At 30.7% G+C, this 24184-nt stretch overlaps 4 protein-coding genes across 8 annotated transcripts in view; 1 reads left to right on the forward strand and 3 right to left on the reverse strand.

Moving 5' to 3' along the window:
* The first annotated feature begins 6133 nt into the window (after positions 1-6133).
* Positions 6134-17486, forward strand: LOC122633641. 3 transcript variants are annotated; one of them, XM_043821761.1, is made up of 10 exons: positions 6134-6964; positions 7161-7181; positions 8292-10307; positions 14116-14204; positions 14427-14506; positions 14757-14881; positions 15335-15799; positions 15873-16202; positions 16270-16422; positions 16514-17486. In XM_043821761.1, the coding sequence occupies exons 3-10, from the start codon at positions 8679-8681 to the stop codon at positions 16931-16933; spliced, it is 3291 nt and encodes a 1096-aa protein (XP_043677696.1). In that variant the 5' UTR covers positions 6134-6964; positions 7161-7181; positions 8292-8678; the 3' UTR covers positions 16934-17486. The 3 variants fall into 3 exon arrangements, with proteins under 3 accessions (XP_043677696.1, XP_043677694.1, XP_043677695.1); XM_043821759.1 differs by lacking the exon at positions 7161-7181; XM_043821760.1 differs by lacking the exon at positions 6134-6964 and having other exon boundaries at positions 7046-7181.
* Positions 16441-19261, reverse strand: LOC122633643 (pancreatic triacylglycerol lipase-like). Its single transcript, XM_043821764.1, has 6 exons — positions 18665-19261; positions 18490-18593; positions 18126-18418; positions 17948-18043; positions 17641-17886; positions 16441-17570 (listed from the first exon to the last, which is right to left on the reverse strand). The coding sequence occupies exons 1-6, from the start codon at positions 19103-19105 to the stop codon at positions 17497-17499; spliced, it is 1254 nt and encodes a 417-aa protein (XP_043677699.1). The 5' UTR covers positions 19106-19261; the 3' UTR covers positions 16441-17496.
* A 98-nt stretch (positions 19262-19359) lies between these two features.
* LOC122633642 (exosome component 10) lies at positions 19360-23334 on the reverse strand. 2 transcript variants are annotated; one of them, XM_043821763.1, is made up of 6 exons: positions 23230-23334; positions 20723-22645; positions 20120-20628; positions 19852-20017; positions 19753-19756; positions 19360-19584 (listed from the first exon to the last, which is right to left on the reverse strand). In XM_043821763.1, the coding sequence occupies exons 2-6, from the start codon at positions 22622-22624 to the stop codon at positions 19478-19480; spliced, it is 2688 nt and encodes an 895-aa protein (XP_043677698.1). In that variant the 5' UTR covers positions 22625-22645; positions 23230-23334; the 3' UTR covers positions 19360-19477. The 2 variants fall into 2 exon arrangements, with proteins under 2 accessions (XP_043677698.1, XP_043677697.1); XM_043821762.1 differs by lacking the exon at positions 23230-23334 and having other exon boundaries at positions 20723-23030.
* Positions 23178-24184, reverse strand: part of LOC122633644 (popeye domain-containing protein 3-like) — a 2721-nt gene continuing 1714 nt past the window's right edge. For both annotated transcript variants that reach the window (XM_043821766.1, XM_043821765.1), the window contains one exon: positions 23178-24092. In XM_043821766.1, the coding sequence (XP_043677701.1) occupies positions 23917-24092 (176 nt within the window). In that variant the 3' untranslated portion in view covers positions 23178-23916. The remainder of the gene's footprint in view (positions 24093-24184) is intronic.

The raw sequence follows: 24184 nt of genomic DNA on the forward strand, positions 1-24184 counted from the left end.
CATAGATGAAATACATTTGCGTGAGTAAATATCATTAAAACATTCTAATACTTCTTTAAAGCGTGTTAGTGTAAACAACATTCGGGTAACAAAAGATGTATTGATAATACGTTTCCGGTGAACAATGTGATAAGAATCATCAGCTGATCGTCGTTCGCCATTTTGGTATCATCATAATGAGGACTATATAGATTATTAAAATGCATGAAATGAACTGTTGAAAGTATGAAATATTTATATAAATCGATTACGCATGAAATCTAGCAACTTTTTCGAAGAACCATTGGGGGAAGGGAGCCTCGGGGGTGAAAGTCTTATGTCAGAGCATGCATCTCATTATACATACATACATACATACATACATGCATATATATACGTATATATATCCACACACAATGAACCACAAGCATTTGCTTATATTTCTCTCGCACTACTCTACGCAGAACTGGTTTCGCTCCCACGGAAAGTCCGAGAAGGCAAGGAGTCCTTGCTTTATTACGAGATTCTATCAAAGAGGATAGTAGTAGTAATAGTAATAGTGGTAGTAGTAGTAGTAGTGGTAGTAGTAGTAATAGTAGTAGCAGTAGCGTTTAAGATTTTAAACGGACGTTCTTTACTCGATAAGGTATCCAAGAATAATAACGAAAATATCTAATTTCTTCTTTGTTTTGCCCGTGAAATGTGTTCCCGTCGCAAATTTATAAACAAGGACGTCTTCTTTCGATTTGTGCGCATTGTATATATATCTGTCGACCCAGTTTTCATCTTTCCAAGGTGGCCAAGAGATCAAGCGAGAGGTAGAAGCTTTTGCTTACATTTGCAATATATGTAATGCTATATAGGAGTAATAAAGTGCGAAAGGGAAAGTACACTAAAAGTAAACAATTAGTTATAGGATATACAGGATGGGCCTAAAAGTTTCTAAGCGATCTTAGTAATTAATTATTCTTTTTCAAGACTTTTTAAGTTTTTTCTTTTTTTATCTTTCTTTTTCGAGGTTGTAAAATTACAAATATAGGGACTTTTGATGTCCATCTTGCGTATACGTATGTGTGTGTGTGTGTGTGTTGCGTATATATTGGTTAGATCTTTTTAATTTATAATTATTAAGTGGAAACAATATTTGGATTTTACAAAGTAATTTTTAAAATTTGTCATACTTATAAATTAGAACATTTTTTGTTGTTATTAAATGATCGTGAAAGAAAATTTGGATGTTAATAATCAAATGGAATGATTGAAACGAGACACTTAATAAAACGGTGGCCACAGTGAGAGGAAGATGCAATGACAAGTAATGCCGGTAGACAACGGTGGCGACATTCCTTTGGCGCCTTTGAGGGGCGACCAAACAAACGGTAAATCTGCACGCGTAAACCACATCTCCTCGTCTTTTAACGAAGTCCCAGGTTAGGTCGATTCGCGGTGACAAGTCTGGAATGTATTCCTCTTTCTGTAAGTACTGTACCACGGTCACTTCGAAGTGTGAGAAAATGATCGAAGAGAAAGAGATACCGAGTTCGATGGACTTGGAAAAACTTTATTCTCCATCTTAAAGGTCAATCGATTGTTTCTCTGACTACATATTTATACGCTTGGCTAAGCGTTTTAATCGTGTTATATATTTTCTTATATAGAATAATACAATTTTATGAATTAGAATTATTAAAAGTTCAATTAATTAATTAGAGATAAGATAAATATAAAATTTAGGAAGAAAAAGAGAATTTTTTAAATAATTATTTGAACAATAATCTTAACCATTTATACAATTCAATCAATTTTTGTTGCTCTTAGAAAAAAAAAACAAATTATATAATGTGAAAGTTAAAAAACAACAATATTAATTAACATAACTACTGTATACTAAAAATAAATATAATTACTATTTAGTAAACATTAATTTTGAAATATGAACTAATATAATATAGCGTTGTGGATAATTGAAAAAGTTGTAGAAATGTATGTATATTACTTAAAAGTTACGTGACTTTATTAAGTTAACGAATCAGTTAACGAAGTGCTGTTAGATCTACACGAATGTCTATACATGTTTCGCTCTTTTATTTTCTTCTCTTCTTCCGCCCCCACTTTATTCTTTGTCATAGCTCGAGTGGATCGTGAAAGGAGTTAGTTCCGGTGGACGGAGCGTTCTTCCGGTTGTTTTATACGGTACCGCTATATATCGTGTCGAGTAAGGTACAATTATAATAAAAACATGGAAGAGATTATTAATACGAGTTTCCTCATTTGTTAATATATGTAAAACTCGTCATAGATTTAAGCATTTTTCTTTTGAAGAACTTTTTTTTTTCTTTGTTCTTTTTTCTTTTTCAATATTCCTTTATACCTATATCATATTTAAAAGAGAGTAGCGTATTGAAGAACATTACCGTTAGAGAGTATAATGGTCTTCAACTATTATCAGTGCTGAGTAAAAGGAAACAATAAAACTCTACAACATAAACTGTTCTTTCACTCGTAAAAGTCATTGCGCTAAGGTTTAAAGTAGTACTGTTCTAGGAGTCATCATTTTAATTGAATTTTTAGAAAGTAGGTGAGAGAGGCATAAGAAACATTAGTTTGTGTCTCCTTTATTAAGAAAGAATTCAGTTCCTGTAATTTTGTTCCAAACCATGATTTTTCATTAAGAGCAATCTTATAACAAGAAGAAGAAAAGAAAGAGAGAAGAATATTAAGAACTGTTAGATATTGCCTAAAATCATTTGCCAAATAAGATGGACGCAAGGAATATGATATATGCAGTGTAGATTCGATGTTTTTCTATCATTACGAGGATACGAGCTTTCAGATTTCGATGTCAGTCATTTTATAAATAAAACTATTTAAACAGTAACATTAGCTAATGTTAAAAATAATACAAATTTTAAACTTATTTTTTCTTTTCTAATTTATTGATCGTGCGTCGAATTTTGAAGATTCACAAAATAAAAAATAAATAAAAATGATCTTAATATAGAGAAGTACAAGATGATAATAGAAGATAATAAATGTATAAATCGTTTTCATATTATGATATTACATACGCGCGCGCGCGTGTCTGTGTATGTACATATATAGACGTAAAACGCATGTTAAAAAATCACACGATTGTTCCAATGACGAATCGTTAAACGCAGCAGATAACTTGCGATAAGCTTGTGCAAGTGTATTAACCATTGAATTATCGTATTATCTATACTTACTTTCTGTCCGCACAAGTATTATGAGCGTGATTCTTGTCAGTGAGTTCGAGACGTCATGGACGTCTCGTATCAACGTTCGATTTCCGGCATGGATTTTCCATTAAAATGTTCTAACGCGTATGCCGCGCAAATTTTGTTGTTTATTACTATATTGCATCTATTTTTTCATCTCTTATCGTCTAACTTGATAAAGATAAAAAAGAAAAGAAAAGAAAAAAAGTAATAACAAGTCTGCCAGTGCGAACAATAATATTAGTGTCATCAACGTGGAAAGGTGTACAATCTTCTTCTATTTTTGCTCGAGTTTGTTCCTAAAATTCGTTTACGCGTATGTGTACATCGTGTATCTGTGTTTGTAAAAAGAAAAGTGGAAAGAAATGTTTCCGGTTACACGTCATTGGCTTGCATCTTGCATACAAGCTAAGTTCTCCCCCAACATCTACGTAAGTCTTCGCAAAAAATTTCTTCTTCGTTACAATACACGTGGATATTGACGTTGTTGGTCGAACCGGATGCCTGCCATGTGTTTAAAGTTCGTGGACATTTGATAAAAATGGTCTTGTAGTGGAGAGAGTCTTATGGTGGGGATGGTCAGACTAGTAAGTCAGGTCTATGGTTTCCTTATTTTAATCGGAACATGCTGCATATATTCTCTTCGTATTATTAACTTTAATTGTTGTTCGATTAATAAATGGTTAACACATTTTATATGTTTATTCTTTTGTATAAGATGGGCTATAAGTTTCTAGACGACTCGAAAAATCAATTACTTTTTTTCTAATTTATTTGACTAATTTGTGTGTTTTTTTTTTCAGATTGTAAAACTGTAAGCTTAGAAATTTTTGACCTATTTAGAAACTTTCGGTCCATTCTATACATAAAACTTCGATATATTTAATTGATTTGATCACGTAAACAAGTTCGTACACGTGGAGTGCCCTTTAAGACGTCATATTGATAATTACAATTTTACGACAGACAACAGATTACTTTCAATCGGTTTATCGGTTTATCGCTTTTATGAGACAGGGTTTAGATTTAATGTTATATCACGGGGTTGTTTTAATAATATGCGTATAAAAGTGTGAATATTTCGAGTTTCTAAGAAAAAAATTTTCTCTGCGAATGACATTTCAAGTGCCGAAGTCTGTGCTATTGGGCTCTCACGAAAGAGCAGGAAGAGAAACTGGTTGGTTAGTGAGTATATTGAACTCGTATATTCAACGTATGCAATCGATCGCCGGAAACTTGAAAAATTTTTTCTTAACTTTTTTAAAACAAAATCCTTTAAGATATCCATTTTAATGACGTAACCTATGTCCGAAAGTTGCTTGAGAGAGCTTGTTTTAACTTCGATATGGAATGTTAATCGATGAAAAATTGATTTTAGTTGAATAGTTGGCTTGTTTATTAATATTGGAATGTTTTTCGGATATAAAATTTTACTGCAGTGAGTTTTTTATTATATAATGAATTACTCGACTGTTTTTGATAAGTTGAGAATTTGTAAATTATAAAATTATGTGGAATATCAAGAATATAGTTTATCTAAAACATAATTTTTGATACTCCTTATAATTTCATTTACAATCCAAATCAATCGAGGAACAATGTCTTTATTGTTTATGTAACAATAAGATTGTTTATAATCTCTGAAAATAAGTTTCTTAAGAATGAAGTTTACATAATTGGACAAGATTATTCTATATAATAGAAAACTTTTTCACTTATATTATAATTGCACAAGTCAAAATATATAAGTCAATCTTAAATATATCGAGCTTATTTTATTATAATTTACATTATACAATTGTACATCCAAGACAATGAATTTCTCAAAATTGCAAATTTTCATGTTATCCCAATTTTTCTTTTGACACTTTCTTACTGAAGATACCAAGATCATAATACTTATCTCTGTGACCGAAATAACTGAAATAATGTCGCGAAGTTTAATTTTGAGAAAACGCACGTGCGAACATTTTCGTCAGCAATGAGAGAAATGGATACGGACAGAGAGAAAGAGATAGAGAAAGAGAGAAAGAAATAAAAAGAAAGAAAAGACAACGAAGTACATAGACGACGAAAGGAGGAGAAGAGAGAAGAAAGCTAAATATACTCTGTGAGAGCAGAAAAGGCAAGATCCCCCGCCTAGACGGCCGCTTGCTTTGCCTGCCTTTAACTATCCGTCGTTCTTACCATTCGTCGTTTCCTCGCTTCGCTCGTCGCAACTCTAATCTCCTCGTCATTGGAGTTTTCGCGATTATTTTCGAATAGAATATTTCTACACAATTATTTACTTATTAAATAAGTAATTTCATATTAATTTGATGCTAAAGAAAGATCACATTCAAACGCATGCCATAAATAATCGAATCGAAGAACGTTCGTCAAGCGAGAAAAGAAATGAATTGGCGGGAAATTCAAAATCATCAAATCTTTTAATCGTTAATTTGTCGAACTTAATTAATTTTATTCTAAATCGGAGTTTAGAAAGTGTTACTTTTGTGATTAAATTTGAGTGATTAATAGTGTGTTCGATTGGCGGGAAATTTGAAATTGTGAAATATTTCGCCTGGTCGATCGTATATCTGATTATCGAGTTATTTTATTGTTCTTTTGTTCAATGGATGCTCTTATTGGGATAGAAAACTGTACGAAGAAAACCAGCCGGTAATTTCGAACGTGGAACGAAGCCCGTTCGAAGCACGAACAAGAAGAGGGTCAGCTTTATTCGATTACCCGATGACGTGCTTCGTGTGAGAGAAAAGTTTTCAAGAAATTTTTCTTGTAACCTTTTTTCTTGTTTGTTTTGTTTTTGTAAATTTATCGAGGAGAAAGTTTCTAATAGCGTGCATTTCTTTTCCGTCGAATCAATCTTATTCGGGTAATTATACGTGAAGTGTGACTTATCTCGTGGGAAATAGTAAATGATTTATAATATTGCATTGGAAAACGATATAATCTGATTACGCAAGAAAGATATCTAGTCTAATTATAACGTTAATTATTATTCATTATAATTGATCGTAAAAATGATAAATCTTATCGAGGTTACAAAATTATTATCAAGGTACACATATATGCATCGAGTACAATCGTTTTAACAAGATCTATGCGCGAAGAAAATTGTGTGTAGGATATATACGACTTTACGAAGGATTGTGGTTAATTCATAGTGAAGGATATAATATGTCTAACTGACAAGAAGAAGCCTTGAGAGATAAGAATTCGACAAATTTATGTCGTATATCTTTAAGTTGTTCATTAGCATTCTTGGTAAATAAAAGATTCCAGGTGATCGATGCATGTTTCAATTCAACATTTCATTATGCAATTTTGCTTATAACGTTTTTATATGAGTACGTAATGAATATTACAAAATTTCTATTAAAAACTGAAATATATTTTCAGCAGAAAAATTCACTTATAAAAATTTCATAAGCTTTTATGAAATATACGTACGTCAAAAAAATGATTTAGATATCAATATGGCGGTCGAGTCTGAGAACGTTTTCACGAATGCATACACGTACTCACACTCGTACATATATGTATGCGTATCTACATAGAAGAAATACAGCGTGCAGCGTCCGCATGGGAGTTGTGCAATCGCGACGCGCGTACACGCGACGTAATACGGATATAATTGTTGAACACGATTGTATAATACGGCTTCGAATGTGGATCCAGTCATTGCCGGAACGTCGTTCCGATGTCATGCTCAGTGTTATTCGTCCCGACATTTTGTCACATTCGTGAGTCGACGTGCTAAATTATATTTCTTTTGTGTCTCTTTTCTGATTTTTCTTTCTCTCTTTTTTTATTATTTTTTTTTTAATTCAGAAATATAGATAATTTGGTTGTTAAAATATCGATAAAAGTTTAATGTGTACTTAATATTTACATTAACGATTAATATCATTATATTATGTCTCTCGTACGTTTCATTAGTTAATCTGTAAAAATATTTAGGTAAAGTATTGAATTATGACAACGAAATATTTTATTTTAAAATTAATTAGGCTCGTAAATTAAGTATTGTTAATGATAGAAAGGTGAATATTCGTAATTGTTCTATTTCTTCTTCTGTAGCTTTTTCATTGTTATCGTCGTTGGATATTTCTTTTTATCTGGTATTTTAATTACCACAAAGAGATCGTAAAAAGACAAAACCTGATTCGTTGCGACAAGAAAATCGTTAACGTTGAACTAAATTAACGTTGAGATAAGTTAGTCTTCCCCTCCTCTCCTCTTTTTCTCTCTCTTTTGAGGCGAATCCATCGGAAGAACAATAAATTTGTGAAAAGTAGAGCGCGCGCTTGAAACTGGTCGTGTCTCCTCCACGGTTTACATAATCCAACTCTAGCGTAGAACTTGTTTTACAGTGCCGATGGTGTAGAATAGAAAATCGCGATGTTTCATCGTATTTAGGTGTAAAAAAGAGAAAAACTATGACGAAAGAGGAAGAAAAAGTGAATCGTGAATCGTCGACAGGATTGGACGTCATCTTCGTTTAAGCGAATCCTATCGATCGTAGACGAGTTTTTACGATCTTGAAACATTTAAATCGCTGTCGTTACATTCCTCGTCGTTCTGTTTCTATCGAAGAACGTTCTGCGAATGAGCTAAACGGGCGTGTGTGACGACACTGTGTTTACGTAGTAAATGTATTTACTTTCTGCGTTAGCTAAACGTTAATGATCAATAATAATCGATTTTAACGATTCGAATCTTTGACTCGAAGAAAATAGTCTCTTTCTGTGTTTTTGTATTTTTCTTTATATATGTGCTTTTTTTTTTTTTTAAATTTATTTGTTTAATCATTAAGTCTAATATTTGATCAATGCGATTAGATTGTGAAACATCGTGCTAGAAATTAGTATCATTATCGAGGAACCTTGAAAGTTTCTCTTTGTCTGTACCAATGGAAATAAACGTAACGTTTTGTCCTCTGGTTAATAACGGAAACGGATAGGATTTATTTATTTCAAAAAAAAAAAAAAAAAAAAAAAAAAGAAAGAAAGAAAGAAAGAAAAAAGAAAAAAATGATGCGTCGAAAAGAACTCTAACATTGTGTTCTAGATCGAAACACGAACTTCGCTAGAGCGTAACCTTCCCATGAACGGATTCTCCGATGTCGAAGAGAAAACAACGTTTGCTACGAGAGAAAAGTTTCACGAATCTACTCGGAAATACTTTCTATAATTTGTAGGATACATATATATCTATGTGAAGATTCTTTCCGAGAAAATTATTCTATTTTTTTATATTTTTTTTTTTTTATATTTCTTTTCTTTTAATTTTTTTTTATACATGAACAATTTGACGAAGTTAATTGAAAAACTTTAAATTGAGTGAATTTTTGAAGTGATCATTGATATGAAAAACACTTTGGAATGGAAGAAAAAATACTTGTGAAACTTGTTTTTATCTTCCTCTATGAGATAATTGGATTTCTTTGAAATTGAAATGAACGAAGTGCGTCATGTCTGGACGAGCTTACGATCATCATCGAAAAGCTCGACTTTAAATTCTAATATGAGTAACGAAGGTAATCGAGTTTCAACGACGACTTGGTACGATATACCAGCACCGATAATAATACATTGTCGTGATTTCCGTGAGAACGAAGTTGAGATGATTAATGAGAAAATGGAAGATCGAAAGTGTCAAGAAGATAATGAGAAACCTATGTGTGTTTCTTCGATTGTTTCGAACGACAAAATTCATGTCGAAGAAGCTTTGTATGAAAACAATATGAATATAGCTATACAAGATAACTCGAAAGATATTCAGGATGAATCGAGATTATTGAAGATTATCTCTAACGATTTGAAAACAACCGAAGAAACTTCGTTGGAAGATAAAAATAAGATACACAGTAGTAGCGTTGAATTAATGGCAACGACTTTCGTGAAAACCGACGAGCATGGAATGCCAACGATAAGTTTCAGCTTTCTTCAAGGTGATGAATTACTTGAAAGGAATACTCAAGAGATAGATGAAATTTCAATGGAAGATAAAAACGATGTTATCGAGGAATCGACTCTGGATCGATTATACGATTTTCCTAAAAAATCTTCTAATATCAATAACGATAACGAAACGACGAAAGACAACGAACGTAAGATCGAAGAAAATTCTGAGAATGTAATTAGCGAGTTATATGATAAACCAAAAGCATTGTCGAGTCAAAAATTAATCGACGTTACGAAAAAATCGGATGACGATATAATTGATAAGGAGATTATTATCGAAAAAAAATTTATTCGTACTACGAATAGATTACATGGATCTTCCGTCAGATCCTTGAAATTGAGAAAACATAAGAAGACTTCTGAAAGTGATACCGGAATTACTTCAACGTCTGGTTGTTATTCGGATCCTGAATGCTCGAACGATACTGCGTCTAACGTATCACGTGGTCGTCTGAGATCAGAGAAACGTAAGTTGGGTAAGGCTTGGGGTAAAATGAGGAGTTGGTTAAGAGACGAGAAGAGCAAACTCAGTGAAGTTATTCAGCGACACGCTCGAATGCAAAACGTCGGTGCGATGATCAGTGACCCTAACGATGATCATGATCTATCTTTCAAGGACACCAAGTTGAGCAAGGGCAAGAGATATGCTTCTTATGATCTAACAAAAGCTCGAACTCAAGAATTAGGTTCTATCACGAGAGTCGAAGAGTTTGGTTTCTCTTCGATAACGAAGGAGACCAATGACGATCATGACAATTCATCGAACGTTAACAGACATTCGAATTCAGGCTCACCAAACTCTGATAGAATTTTTATCGATGATATGAATCCGGAAGAAAACATGATCGTAAGCAGAAGGAATGTATTCTGTAAGACCGCTAGCTCGGATGATATCCTTGGTAATGGAAAGAGGAGTTCGCTTCTACCTGTCTCGTTCAGCATGGACAAACTCTGTTCCGATACGGAGAACGATGAGACTTGTATTGCTAGTACCGAGCTCGAAACGACAAGGGATCGCGCTGGGAAAGGCGGCATGATTAAGAGGAGAATGTTGGGGTCAATCAGAGGGTTAATGGCCTCCACTCATCTCCTACAGACGACCAACGATATTCACGAAGAGGTACAATCGTATCTAGTTTTTCAATCTATATGTCTACATGTACTTACATATAATTAAATATTTTTTCTTTTTCTTTTTTTTTTCTTGTTTTTTAAAAGAACATTTTCATAGAGGAAACAATTTTGTGCAAAAAATTCATGTTATCTAGAACAAAAACCTGTTAGAATATACGGCACTGTGTTAGATATCCTTGAATCAATATCTACGTAATTTTTAGTATTAGCTATTGCACTATACGTTTGATCATTATCCTGTATTTTAATCGTACGAATATATGCAGATACTATGATTCACTATATCCGCTACAAGCACGATCTCTAACTCACAGACAGAGTTATAAGTGACGGGATACTGTTGTACCCTCCTCCACTTACAATCAGACACCATTTAAATCGACGTCACATGGACGATCCATTCGATCGCAAACCATAGATCGTACGTATGTAAATATATACAATGTTGTACATACGTACATACAAACAACACCGTATGAATAATTTCGTCCAATTTACTTTCATTTATTTTTCTGTTCCCATAGATTTCTATATCGATTTACTATTTGTTTATTTCTTCTTTTATTAATTATATAGTTTCTTATGAGCTATTTTTATTCCATTTAAAAAAATAAAAAAAAAAGAAATAAATAGATTTTTGGTAAAAAATAAAAACAAGAAAAATAATAATAATAATGTTTGATGAGGGAGGAAAAAATAAACTCGCCATTTTGTTATATTGTTTAGAAAATGATGAACCATCGATAAATCTATGGCAAAGTGTAAATAAGCGAAATGGCCTTTCGCTTTTTCCGCGAAGTGCTATCGAACCTTTCACTTTTACGAAAGTCCGTGTGATCGTATTGCAAAATGGGTATCTTACGGTATTATTCACCGAACTACTTCCCTTTTTTTGCTTCCTTCCTTCCTTCCTTTCTTTCTTTCTTTCTTTCCTTCCTTCCGGTGAGAATATATATTGCGATTTAAATTTAATAAGCGACGTTTTATCACTTTTATCTTATTCTAATGTTTCCATGTACCATTCTTCTCTACTTCCGACATCATTTTGCTATATTGTTATATACTTTCCAAGAGTTCAACATCCGGATTTGTGTTATATAATTCTACGTATAATTCGAATGATATTAAACTATCACCAACTTTAATAATATTGTTAGCTTTTTGTAAAAATCTTTACAATTATTTTATTATTCAAATTTGATTATGGATTAATAAAAAAAAAACAATTCGTTTTAATCTCTTTGATAATAATATTAATTTGTTTCGTACAATTATATGAACTTTCTCTATAATCGAGTGTCAATCTCTATCTAATTCTAAATAATTGTTTGGTATGTTAACCTTTCCATAAGTACTTCATATTTTTTCCAAATAATTCTTTTTTCTTTTTTTTTTTTTTTAATCTTGCAATTGGATTTCTAAGTCATCGCAAATTTTCGTTTAGTTTTATTTAGAAGACCTTTTACTGCACGAGAGAAATGGTAGTAACATACATAAATCTAAGTGCCGAGGTATCTCTCTAAGCAAAGTCAGTTAACTACGATGGCAAGTGCGGTGTACATGGAAAGTGTGGGAAAGTTGTAGCTTGGAGAAAATAGCCGACTTTGTTTTAATCGTGCGCACGCGCGTACAAACCACCCGTGCGTATTTATGATTATTTGATTATTATGCTTTTTCAAGCTTAGAGAATATTATTTCTTTCATTTTTTTCCAATAATTTCGAGAGACTTTTTATATTTATTGTTGGTGATTTTATCTTTCGTATATAAAGAAATTCTTTTTTTTTTTTTTTAAATATATTTCAGTGTTTTATTATTATTATATATTGTATTTATATAATTAATTGTATTATATAATAAATGTGTATTTTTTTTTTTAGAATGTATATAGAAGTACTATTGTTGGAAGTTTTAAAATTTTGTAGAAAATTAATAGAAAAGTGATAGAAAATTCTTCGAAATAAGTTTATTCACAATATACAACTTTATAATATGTCGTCATACGGCAAAAAGAAAAATTCTTTCTCGAATAGAGACAGTGTCCGAGAAGGCCACTGCTCTGATTTATAAGACTTTTATCACGTATTACAACACACAAGCAGGAACGTGTTCGTTAATGAGGCTCGCTCTATTCCACATGAGGGTCATGTCGAATATCGTATTAATCACAGATAATTAATGCGAATAAATCTCAAGTTTTAAAGATCGAAACAATTTCTAATAAATCGTGCCTTTTATAAACCTACATTTCTCTTTCCATATTTATATATACATATATGTATATTGTTTTTATGAAACGCTGTAACTTGAAATTGCAAAATTGTACATTTTTAGAAAATTGTATTCACTTTTACTTTCGTAGGTGGTTCCTTTAAATTTTAAATACATTCACATATTGATATGTTTTTCGAATTGGCTGTACCGAGATATCGCAGAACGTTAAATCACGTTGTGTCGTAAATTTTCTTAGTGGACCGAAGAGAAAGAAGAACGGTTTCGCTATCTCTTTTTCTCTCTTTCTCTCCTTCTTTCTCTTCACGTATATATTTGTGTACTGCTCTATAGATAAATGTGTGCGAGAGAAATTGATGTATGTATTTCCTGTGGAAGTGTGCGAAATTGAGTGCCTAAGAAAGCACTTTCTGTGATTTCCACTCTCCCTTCTTCTTCACCCTCCCCCTCTATTTCTATATTCTCTCTCTAAGAAATAATAAAAAGAAAAAAAAAATAGAAGGCAAGAAACGAGGAGTCGATTTTCTATCGAATTTGTAGAGTCAAAGTAGTTTTAAAATAACACGATTGTTCTTCTGACTTCCACGATTTCACTGTAGTAAGCTGGTGAAAACGTGTATGAGATAATAAAAGCGAAAGCAAACTATTATAAAAAAAAATAAAAAAAAAAATGTAATGCATAAGTATATGAAATTGTTGAAAAATATATTAATTAAAGTAAAAATTCAAACATAATTGTGATATATAATAACGATGTAATATCTGCAAAAATTTGAGTATGCAATAATAATCGAAATATAGTTGAAAAACATGTTGGTACTATTTCTTTTTTATTTAGTGTATTCAGTATACAGAAATGAAAATGATCTCCCATAGTATTATTTGATTTAAACAATAAAATATTTTGGAGATTATAATTCTATAATTTAATTCTTGTATTTTTTAATTGAAGAGTCATCTAATATTTTCTCGTTTGATTGTCTAATTGAACTCTATAATTTCTGATATTGTTATATTCATTGAGAATTAGAAAATTATTATATATAGACTCTTGAAAAAAAAAATAAAATAAAATAAAAAATAAAATGGTATCCAACAATCCGAACGAAGGTGCAAACGCGTGTCTTTGATCCAGTTTCCTTGACATTTCATTAATTTCCGTTCACCATTTCGATTATGGTTTTTTTTTTTTCAATTTTTTCCTTTTCACGTCACTGAATATAACTAAACTTCTTTACGTGTACTCACGTCTTTATGCAAGCGTGTTACCGTATTAATGAGCCGGTTTTGACCTTCTTAGATTCTAACTCGACCATGGTGGAAACTTATCTAACGATTGAGAACTAGATTCTTACTAATCATTCTTTTTTTTTATTCTTTTGGAAGTCCAGTTAGTCACATTGCAAAATCACAATCAAATTCAGAATGTCCTAAGTTCTGAATTCATTTTATTTGTAATTAAAAAATCTTGATTTTTTCTATTGATAATTTTGTTTTTCATTCAATTAACACATTTTATTTCATTCATTCATTCATTAACATTAATATTGTATGTTTGTTAAGGGCGGCCAAAGTGGATTCGAAGATATTCGAAGATATGTAAAACAAGGTGGAGATTTTTGCAAAGAGTTGGCTTCGATTCTTCATGAAAGGTATGATTATCCATGAAAGTTATTATTCTGATAAGTAATTATTTATAATAAATACAAAATAATTGTTCATATACACATAATAAATCGTATTATTATATTTTATGATACAATTATGATATTCTTTATGAACACAATTAAACATTTATATTTTTATATAAAAATATAAAATATATACATACATAGAAAAACTTAAATTTGTATATTCCCTTTTTTGTTGATTAGGGCTGAACTGGAAGCTACGTATGCTAAAGGGCTAAGTAAATTAAGCAGTAAATTAACTAAGGCTTGTTCCAAAGATCAAAGTAAGTAAAAACTTTTGATATTTTTCTCTTTAGAGAATTTTAGAAAAAAATTATTTGTTATTACAACTTGAAAATTGTTTAATTCAGTTTTAATTTAAAAAAAGAAAAAAGAAAAAATTAAACTATATATTTTTTGTTAAATAATTATTTTAAAGTTACTCGAATTTATCAAAAATTTTTAATATACGTACATGCACATATTTTACGTATATATATATATATATATATAGTTATTAATTTATTTACACAGGTGGAAACAGCAACGGAGGTGTGAACGAAGCATGGAGGTGTGTCGGAGAAGAAATGGAAGCTGCTGCTGAAGCCCACAGAGTATGGGGCATTGCGTTAGGCGAACAATTAGCAAAACCATTGAGAGTAAGTTTTATACGTTCATATATAATTATTCGATCGTGAAATAAGCTGAGACATATGTAGGCGCTGAATGACGTCATCTACATAAATTCTATCGCGTTTTACGATGATTACGACATTCATCTTCTAAAACTTTGCTGCAATTTATTCTCCATTCTTTTATAATAACATTAAGGATTTGTTTAAATCCTATAGATTTTATAGATTCTGTTTGTATAAAGAGAAACAACAAAATTATTGGGTACAGTTCAGTTCGAAAAAATTGAAATCTTAATTTTGTTTAAATAAAAAAAATGCAGATAAAATATTTGCGTTTATAACAGATAATTTGTTAATTGTAAAATATTACAAATATATATTAAAGCACTTGTAAAGTAAAGATTTTAATGTTAACAGTTATGATTTCTTATCTTTTTTAGAATTTAATTGATATTTATTAAAAATTAATGTTCACAGGTGGGTGTAGCAGAGGCTCAAGGTCGCTCGAGAAAATCAATTGAAAATTCTGTGGACAAAGCTTTAAAGTCTCTACAGGAATGGCGTAACATCGCTTCAAAGACCAAGAAGCAAAGTTTTGCTTGTGCAAGAGAGAACGAAAGGCTGCAGGATTTGGCAAGACTGCAATCTATTAGTCAAAGCCAACAAAATAATAATAAATCATCTAATCATCATATGACAGAAAAAGAAGCGAATAAATTAGAAGCTAGGAGACGAAAAGCTGAAGATTCTTCTCGTAGGGCCGACACAGAATTTTATACGGTGAGCGTAAGAGCTGAAAGAGCTAGATTGGAATATGAAAGTACAGTAAAAAAAGGATCTAAACAAATGGAACTCCTCGAAGAAGAACGTTTGAGTGCTTTGAAGGATCTTGCCAATGTATATTTGGCACATTTGCAGGCACTTGCTCCTCGTCTACAACAAGTAAAGATTTAATCACTATTAATTATATTATCATTTATAATTTTATTATTAATTCGTAATTCAATGTTTTTAGAGTGCTGATCGTTTATCGACACCAATACGAAACTGTAATGTATCTCAAGATGTGGAAATTTTGAAGAATCTTATACGTAGAACGGAAAGTAATGATATAGTCAATGCAGAACAGCTACTTCCAGATTTTTATGCAGAACATATAACGTTGGCAATGAACAGAGAACGACGAAAACAATCATTGGTTAGAATTCTGCATTTAATAAGACAAGATCTAGAAAGAGAAAGGCGAGGAAGGGAAGGATTGGAAACTTTACATAGAGCTTTTATCAAGACACCTGCATTCGCGGCTGATGAAAGTACACAAAATGTTACAGACAAATTACATCATGTAAGTATAAAAAAGGAATCTACATACCTGTTATATATTTTCTAATCAATTGTTTTTATTTTTCTAGATGCGTTCTATGTTACTATATTTGGAAGCTGCAAGATATAAGGTTGGTGGGACATTAGCAGAAGTTGAAGGTAGCAAAAGGAACAAGCATCCTCTAGCAGAACACATATTAGTTTCTAGAGATAAACAAGGACTTCAGCAAAGCGTTCTCAAGGTAAATAATATAAATATCTTCACAATTATTATAATAATATCTACAAAATAAATATATAATTATTATATTCAATCATTAATAATTTTTCAAGATTCCTTCTTGGGCAAGGAATGAATCTTTTGAGATACAAGATATTGATGATGAAATAGACGTACATTTAGTAAAGGGACATGAAACTGAAAATCGAGACTGGACAGATAGGACGGCTGGTGATGGTAATTCAGAAAATCCACCAGATGAAGAAGATTTTAGCGATTTTGATGAATTCAGTAGTCATTCAGAAGATAACAATAATCAAGACGTTGACGTTACGGTTGTAACACCGAAGTCAGATAGTACGGAACAGTGCAGGGCAATATATCATTATGCTGCAAATCTTAACGACGAATTAAGTCTGAATCCTGGTGACTTAATAACTGTTCATCAAAAACAGGCAGATGGCTGGTGGATAGGTGAATGCAAAGGACGAACTGGTATATTTCCTGCTACATATGTCCAAGTAATACATTAAAAGATGTTATCCATCACACAATGTATTTTGATGATTTTTATTTATCAAATACCAAGGAACAAAGTGCCAATGATTAAAAATTAAAACGGCGATATAAACGCACAAAATACGTGATTAAACCATAATTAGCTCAAAATGTAAAATTATGTTAATGTTACCAACCATGTTATAAGAATATAACAGGTACTTGTGCAGTAACAATTGTTAGTGTCCTTACGCAATTTGTTTTCTTTACATTTATCGCAATATAATTTAAATGATTTTGTAGCACTATGAGCTAACTGGTTAAATCCTTTGTCATTAGAAATTGTATATAAAGTAATATAAATGTTGCCAATTGTAAATATTAGTCAAAATATAATTTAAATACGATACGTACAAGTATGAAAGCTATATATAAATAGAACTTTTAAGATAAAAAATGCATTTATTTACGAAAATAATATCTGTATATATGTTATGACCTTTCCATTGTTTGTCATTATTCATGATGCCCGCCCGTATTATGGACCCTGCCCATAACATATATAATAAAATTATGTATTTCTCTTTCTCTCTCTCTTTTAATCCTCAAGTTCATTAATATAATCGATTTTCAACTGTTTCTTTACTTCTTTTGATAATTCTGTTTCATTAACTAAAATAATCGCATTAATTTTATCACATATTCAAAGTTTGTTATATTAGAAATTTGGAATAGTATTTACCACAATATGGTGAACTATCTGAAGTAACTAGAAAAAAAGTTCCACGATGAGGATAATTCTCTGCTTTAATTCCCATTTCAATGCAAACATCTTTGTTACATGGTTTAGATATTATTTGTTTTATATTTCTATATGTCAAATCCCAATAATGTGACCAGAAACTACAATTATTCACAGCAGTTAATAACAGAGATTCAGTAAGATATATGTAAGAACGACCGTGACTGCATATCGCTTGTTGAATAACTGAAAATAAATAATTTCTCTTATATTATAAAATTATCTAAAAGAAATTATATTATCTTACATGTTTGAGGAATAGGTAAATAGCCAAAGTATGTTCTGTTGGATTCAAAACAACCTGGTTGACTTTGTCCACCATTAGGATAGAAATCTACATGACCTTGACATATTAATTATTAATAAAGTAGAACATTACTAACAAAAGATAAGCTATAACAAATATATAATATCAGTAAACAAACCAATAGGCTCTGGTAAACCTAAGCCAAGACTAGAGTGCAATTTTCCATTAGTATGAATTATATCAACAAATGGTGCATCTGTTTTATCTAAATGAATGGAAGAATCTGTATTTCTGAAACATGGTTGTGCTGGATCTAGACCAGTAATTCTATGTATGATCCAATTACTTTGTTTTTTCTTAAATTCTTTTGCAGCAAAGCCACAAATATGTGCTCCAAGACTATGGCCAATTAAATGTATAGTACCCCAATCAGATGCAACTGTTGTTGCATTTGTAATATGTTCTAAAAATCTTTATAGACAAGAATATTATTCAACTAACTATTATAAATGTCGAAAATGAATCACTTATATACAATATACCTTGAAATTTGATATCCAACTGTTCTAGTATTAATGGCAGCTTTATAATAATTCCATGTATTACCTCCTGCACTCCAATCCACGACTATTACATTAACATCATTCTAATAAATATAGAAACAAGATAAATACATGAATATGTTTTTAATAAAACAGTTAATTTTTTGTACAATACCCATTTAAGAAATGCCTTTTCCATTTCACTGATCCATTTCTCATTGCTGTGAGATAAAAATCCATGTACTATTATAATAGTTTTACGTTCTATTTTAAAATCTGTCCATTCTAAACCAAACTGTTTACCAATATACACTTGTACTCTGTTTGGCTGATTTCTCGAAGATAAAAGAAATTGAACATCTAACATCTTTGATCCAGTAGCTTTATCAGAAAAAAACCATGATAAAGCAGTAGCAACTGTTTTTCCTAAACCAAAACAATCTACTTCTTTGTTATTAGATGTAGAATCTACAAAATTAGCATGAGTTTCATTTATCCACGTGTAAGTAAAATTTGATAAACTTTCATTTAACGAATTTGTTCTATTGTTCAAGCAATTGCAATTTACGATTAAAACATTATTTAATGCAATTGTCAATACTATATATAATAACATTATGTTACTGATATTGAACACTTCAGACACAGACAAAAAATATACGGATTTAAACTGATTTTATTAACATTTCCACGGCGAAGCGTTTTGGGAACTAGTTACTTTGTGAATATTTTTTTAAATTTAGAATATATAAATAGAATGATATAATAAAATGATATAAATAGAATGATATACAGAGTGATATTCGTTACATCTGAACTGAATGGATGATCCTTTTCAACTGAGAAGCGATTAGTTACTACTAGCCGATGTTTGTAATCATTTCTTTCTCTTGTATTCTAAATAAACATAAGATAAGAAGTCAGATATAGGCGATCACGTATACGTGATACTCGCCGTGGAAAATATCAAAATATATGACCTTTCGTCTTATGAATTTAGACAAATCATCATCATCATAAAGCAAGATAATACCATATAAACATAAACAGTAAATATAATACTTTCTTCGTTACATCGTTTGATCGATCTATATACTGAAACATTTTTTTATTAATAATGTTAGATATCATATATGTACAAATGGTTGGTTATTTTTCTATATAATTATATATTTTTAGACAAAAAAATAATTAAAAAAAATATGTATATTTATGCAGTCAGATTTTGATTCTTTTTCTTTCGTTTTTTATTTCTTTTCTTACATTCCTATAAAAAAAGAAAAACGTTGATTATTAATTAATTTTATGCAATGATATTACTATCTTCATATTTATAAAAATATATATATAATAAATCCTTACTTTTGGTTCCACAAAGTTTGCTTGATTTGCTCCATCATTAGTGATACTACCACCTTGGAAAGTGTTATTAAAGTCAACAGATTTATAATCAAATGTTTCTACAGGAAGCATTCCTTTTTGTCTTAATTCTTTTGCATTTGCCTTTTTCTCTCCTTTTTTACGTTCCCTGTAAAAAAAAAAAATAAAAAAAATGAAAAAAAAATAAAAAAAAATAAAATAAATATATGAAAATTTATTTATATGGACTTAAATGAATATCAATTGATACCTTAAAGGTTTAACAGCTAAATTTTGATCATATGAAACGGTTTGTACAGTTAATTGTTTATTCTGTTCATTCGTTGTATCTTTGGTCGTAAGTAATTCTTTGTTTACACCTTGCATTATCTTTTTGTTTAAAGATGGAATTGGTGTAGACAAATTACTATCAGACCTTTCATCTGATGAATCTTTCACAGATGAATCTCGTTTTCTTTTTCTTCCAGGCATTTGTTTTAGTGGAATAGAGAAGTTTTGTTTTTTTTTAAGACTTGAACTTTGATCTGATGTAGTTTGATCAGAAAGAGATTTCTGACCAGTCTTGAATATAGATGAAGATGCATCTTTGATTTTCAATTTATTTAATCTTTTTTCTTCTTCTTCATCTTGTTTTTGCCTATCTTGTTTTTCTTGTTCAGCTACCACAGGCATTGCACGTTTGTATCTTTCAAAGGGACTGATAAATATGAATTTTTTCTTTCTATTTTGTTCCATTTCATTAGAAGTTGATTGTTCACCCTAAAAAATTATAATTTATATTTATGTTTATAATTTATAAATATATGATTTTTTAATTTATATAATATATACAATTATATATATTACAAATTACCTCAGATGAATTTGGGCTATCAAATACTGTAATGTTATGTTTTACATTAATATTGCAATTTGGTACTTCTATTTCTAATTGATTTGATTCATCTAACAGACAAGGCAAATCAGTTCTAACTTCTGTACCACTTGGTATGTCATGAGGAGAATAAGCCCAAGCTTCTGAGTTTATTGCATGGTTTTCTCGAACAAATCGTTGTCTAATATCATTTTCTTTTACTGGTTTTATTGAAGATTGATCTCGTGCTTTAAGTATGATCTTATGAAGTTTTAATAGATTTTGACGAAGCAATGGTGGAATTGGATTACAGCAAGCTAAAATACCTTGCATTTCACGTGGTAATGTCTCGGCTATGTTTAAGAGCATATGATTTGGTAAAACATAACCAGTGCTATCGTCTTCTTCTCTAGCTGTCATGTCTCTCCATTTATGTAATTCTTTCAAAGCATAAATTTGTTTATTATTAAATAATTTTTGACTTTTCCTATACATATCCGTATAACTTTCTTCTGTCCATATTGGCTTTATATAAGTTAATTTACATATCTCTGTACTTCTATCATATACAGCTTTTAAAATGTTAGTCTTTCCATTTGAAGAATCAATTAATGTATTCCTTAAAATATCTTTAATATGCAATAAATAATGTGTATCTTCTCTTGCATATTTTAAAAGTTCATCAGGTAAAGGTCTTATACGCCAATCAGCTAGTTGAAAATGTTTGTTTGGATCTACGTTACAAAATCGTTTCAAAAGATAAGCTAAACTTAAATATGGTAAATTTAGTTGCTTAGCAGCTTGATGAGTATCAAACATGTTTACTACATATATAGATAGATCTCTTTGAAGCCATTGAATATCAAATTCTGCTCCGTGGAACACTTTTAGAATAGTAGATTTCGTAAAAATTTCATTCAGCTCATGTAATTCTGATCTTAATGTTAATGTATCAATTATGTAATCAGTATCACTAGTTGATATTTGCATCAAACAAGTTATACCTTGAAAACTTCTATAAGAATGATGTTCCAAATCCACAGCAATCTCTTGATATTTTTTTAAATCATTTAATAAAATTTTGATATCTTCTGGTTTATTTATCATTATTAATGGAGTTTCATGTAATTCTTTATATTTAACAGGTTCTTCTTTTTGTAATTGATTTTCTGGAGGTTGGAACTTATTCAGTTCAAATTCATAAGGATGACAAAATACTTCTCCATCTTCAGTTTCTTCTAAATAAATAGCTAATGGTTTTAAAGAATTTGGCTTATCTTTAATTTTAGGTTCCCAAGGTTTTAAACTGTTATCAATTTTGTCCTTGAAAGTTAATTGTGGTCTTTGTATATTTCGTGCAGTCAAGAGACGCACTGCTTGTGCAGTTTTAGACTTGTCCGATAATCGTTTGCTGTTTGTAGATGATATTAGATTCCAACTACCAGTAACATCCTTCTTAGTTTGTGATACAACTAATTCTATTTCAGGATTTTTTAAAATGCCACATTCTTCATCCATACATAAACCTGCCTTATCTAGAAACACATCATTTGCTTCCAATAAAAGTTCAAACTTCTCTTCTATATCGCGTCTTTCTATATTACCGCTCACTCCTGATAGTTTAATTATTTTTTGCATCATTTTTAATAGCCTCTCCGAATCTTCCTTTCTTGCTTTATTAAAACTTGGAAAACATTCATAGTAATTAAAATTCTCTCCAGTGGGTAAATTATTTGCTGCTTTGATTCCTTCTCTAATAGCATCAAACACTTCCTTAAGATAATCATCGAACGTAGCAAAACCTGCTATAACTTGTTTATCTTCGATATTTTCTTTTTTTTTTCTTTCATTGTCAATTATAAATATCTCATTATTATCATCCCAATTTTCTGTTGTTTCCATTGTATCAGATATTCACGTGAACTAATAAAAATTAATTTTCGTTATTTTTAGGTTATGATTTCAATGCTGTACACGATATACTATAAGCTTCGGATTGTGGCGCCTTCTTGTTTAGATCACAATCACCATTAAAATAACTTGTTCATTTTATTAAACAATTTCAATAAACAAAGAGCAAATTAAAATATATAAGTATATCAGAAAAATATATTAATTTCCTTCGAACTTCACAAATTATGGCGCCTCTTATAATCACGTGTAATAGATGCCATAAGATATAACTTCAGCAATGATAGTCACATGTTAGAAAAACGTGTAGTACATCATGCAAAATATTTTCTTCGAAATCGCATTATCAATGTGTGTAAATATTTTCATTAAAGATTAAAACAAATTTTGTAAATATATTGCGTTGCATTTTGTTATACAATAAAATTGTATCTATTGTAGTATGTGTGTAAATTAGGAAATTAATTAATAAGAAAAAATCATAACCTCTTTGTCCGAGAAATTATAGGTAGAAAAGGAATGGTAAGAAAAATTCATTGGAAAATTATTATTTAAACCGTTTATTACAACAAAACGATGTATTATAGATACTATACCGTGTAGACCAAAAACGAACCGATCGATCGATCGGCATATATTAACCACAAGAGACCGTATGAATTTGTTAAATTATTTATTGCTACCGGTGAGCTCGTTCGTCGCGCAATTTAATCACATAGCACGTATCTCTCGTTCTTTCTTAACATTGACCATCCCATTGTGTGCTGCCACAACTGGATATATATATATGTGTGTGTATACATACATACATACATACATACATACATACATACATACATATATATATGTATATATATAACTTCTTTCTCTCTATCTAAAAGCACACAGCAAAACAATTGCAACGCCCGTCGATTGAGTTATTAATTATTTTTACATTTTCCAATTTCATTACAAACGTAATATCACGTTTCCAATCATCATAGATTGGTTGAATATCCATTCCCAAGTTATAAATTAGTTTGGTGCATATTTTTACGCAACGTGACAAAGTTAACTTCTACCTGGTAATTGAAAAAATTTGCAGTCTTCTGTCGTACTCCTATCTCTTTTTTTTTCTTCTCATTTTTTTATGTTTATATACTATAATGTATTTCTTCATCCTTCTCCTCCTTCGATCAACGTCGTTAAACTTCCCGCGTGATCATCTCGTAAAGGAGACAATTAGGTTCGATGCATTTTTGCTCGTCCATTGGACAATGGTAGCTTGCATGATAAGCGTACCGTCACTCCTCATCAACAATTTCACAACTATGATATTTGCTGGACGAATCCAACCAACTTTCTACACCACTCGAAGCGAGATCATCGCAGGACGGTAATTCCGGCAGGGGTTCCATGTTAGGCGCACCCTTTTTAGTTAAATTGTTCGTCATTCTTTCTTTTGGTTTAGCACCAGCCACTAACAGAAGAATAAACGAAACGTTCTATTTTATTTAACAAATTTTTTTCCGAAGGTAATATATTCAGAGAGAATGAGAGAGAGAGAGAGAG

This window comes from Vespula pensylvanica, chromosome 12, assembly GCF_014466175.1.
Source record: "Vespula pensylvanica isolate Volc-1 chromosome 12, ASM1446617v1, whole genome shotgun sequence".
Classification (NCBI taxonomy): Eukaryota; Metazoa; Arthropoda; class Insecta; order Hymenoptera; family Vespidae; genus Vespula; species Vespula pensylvanica.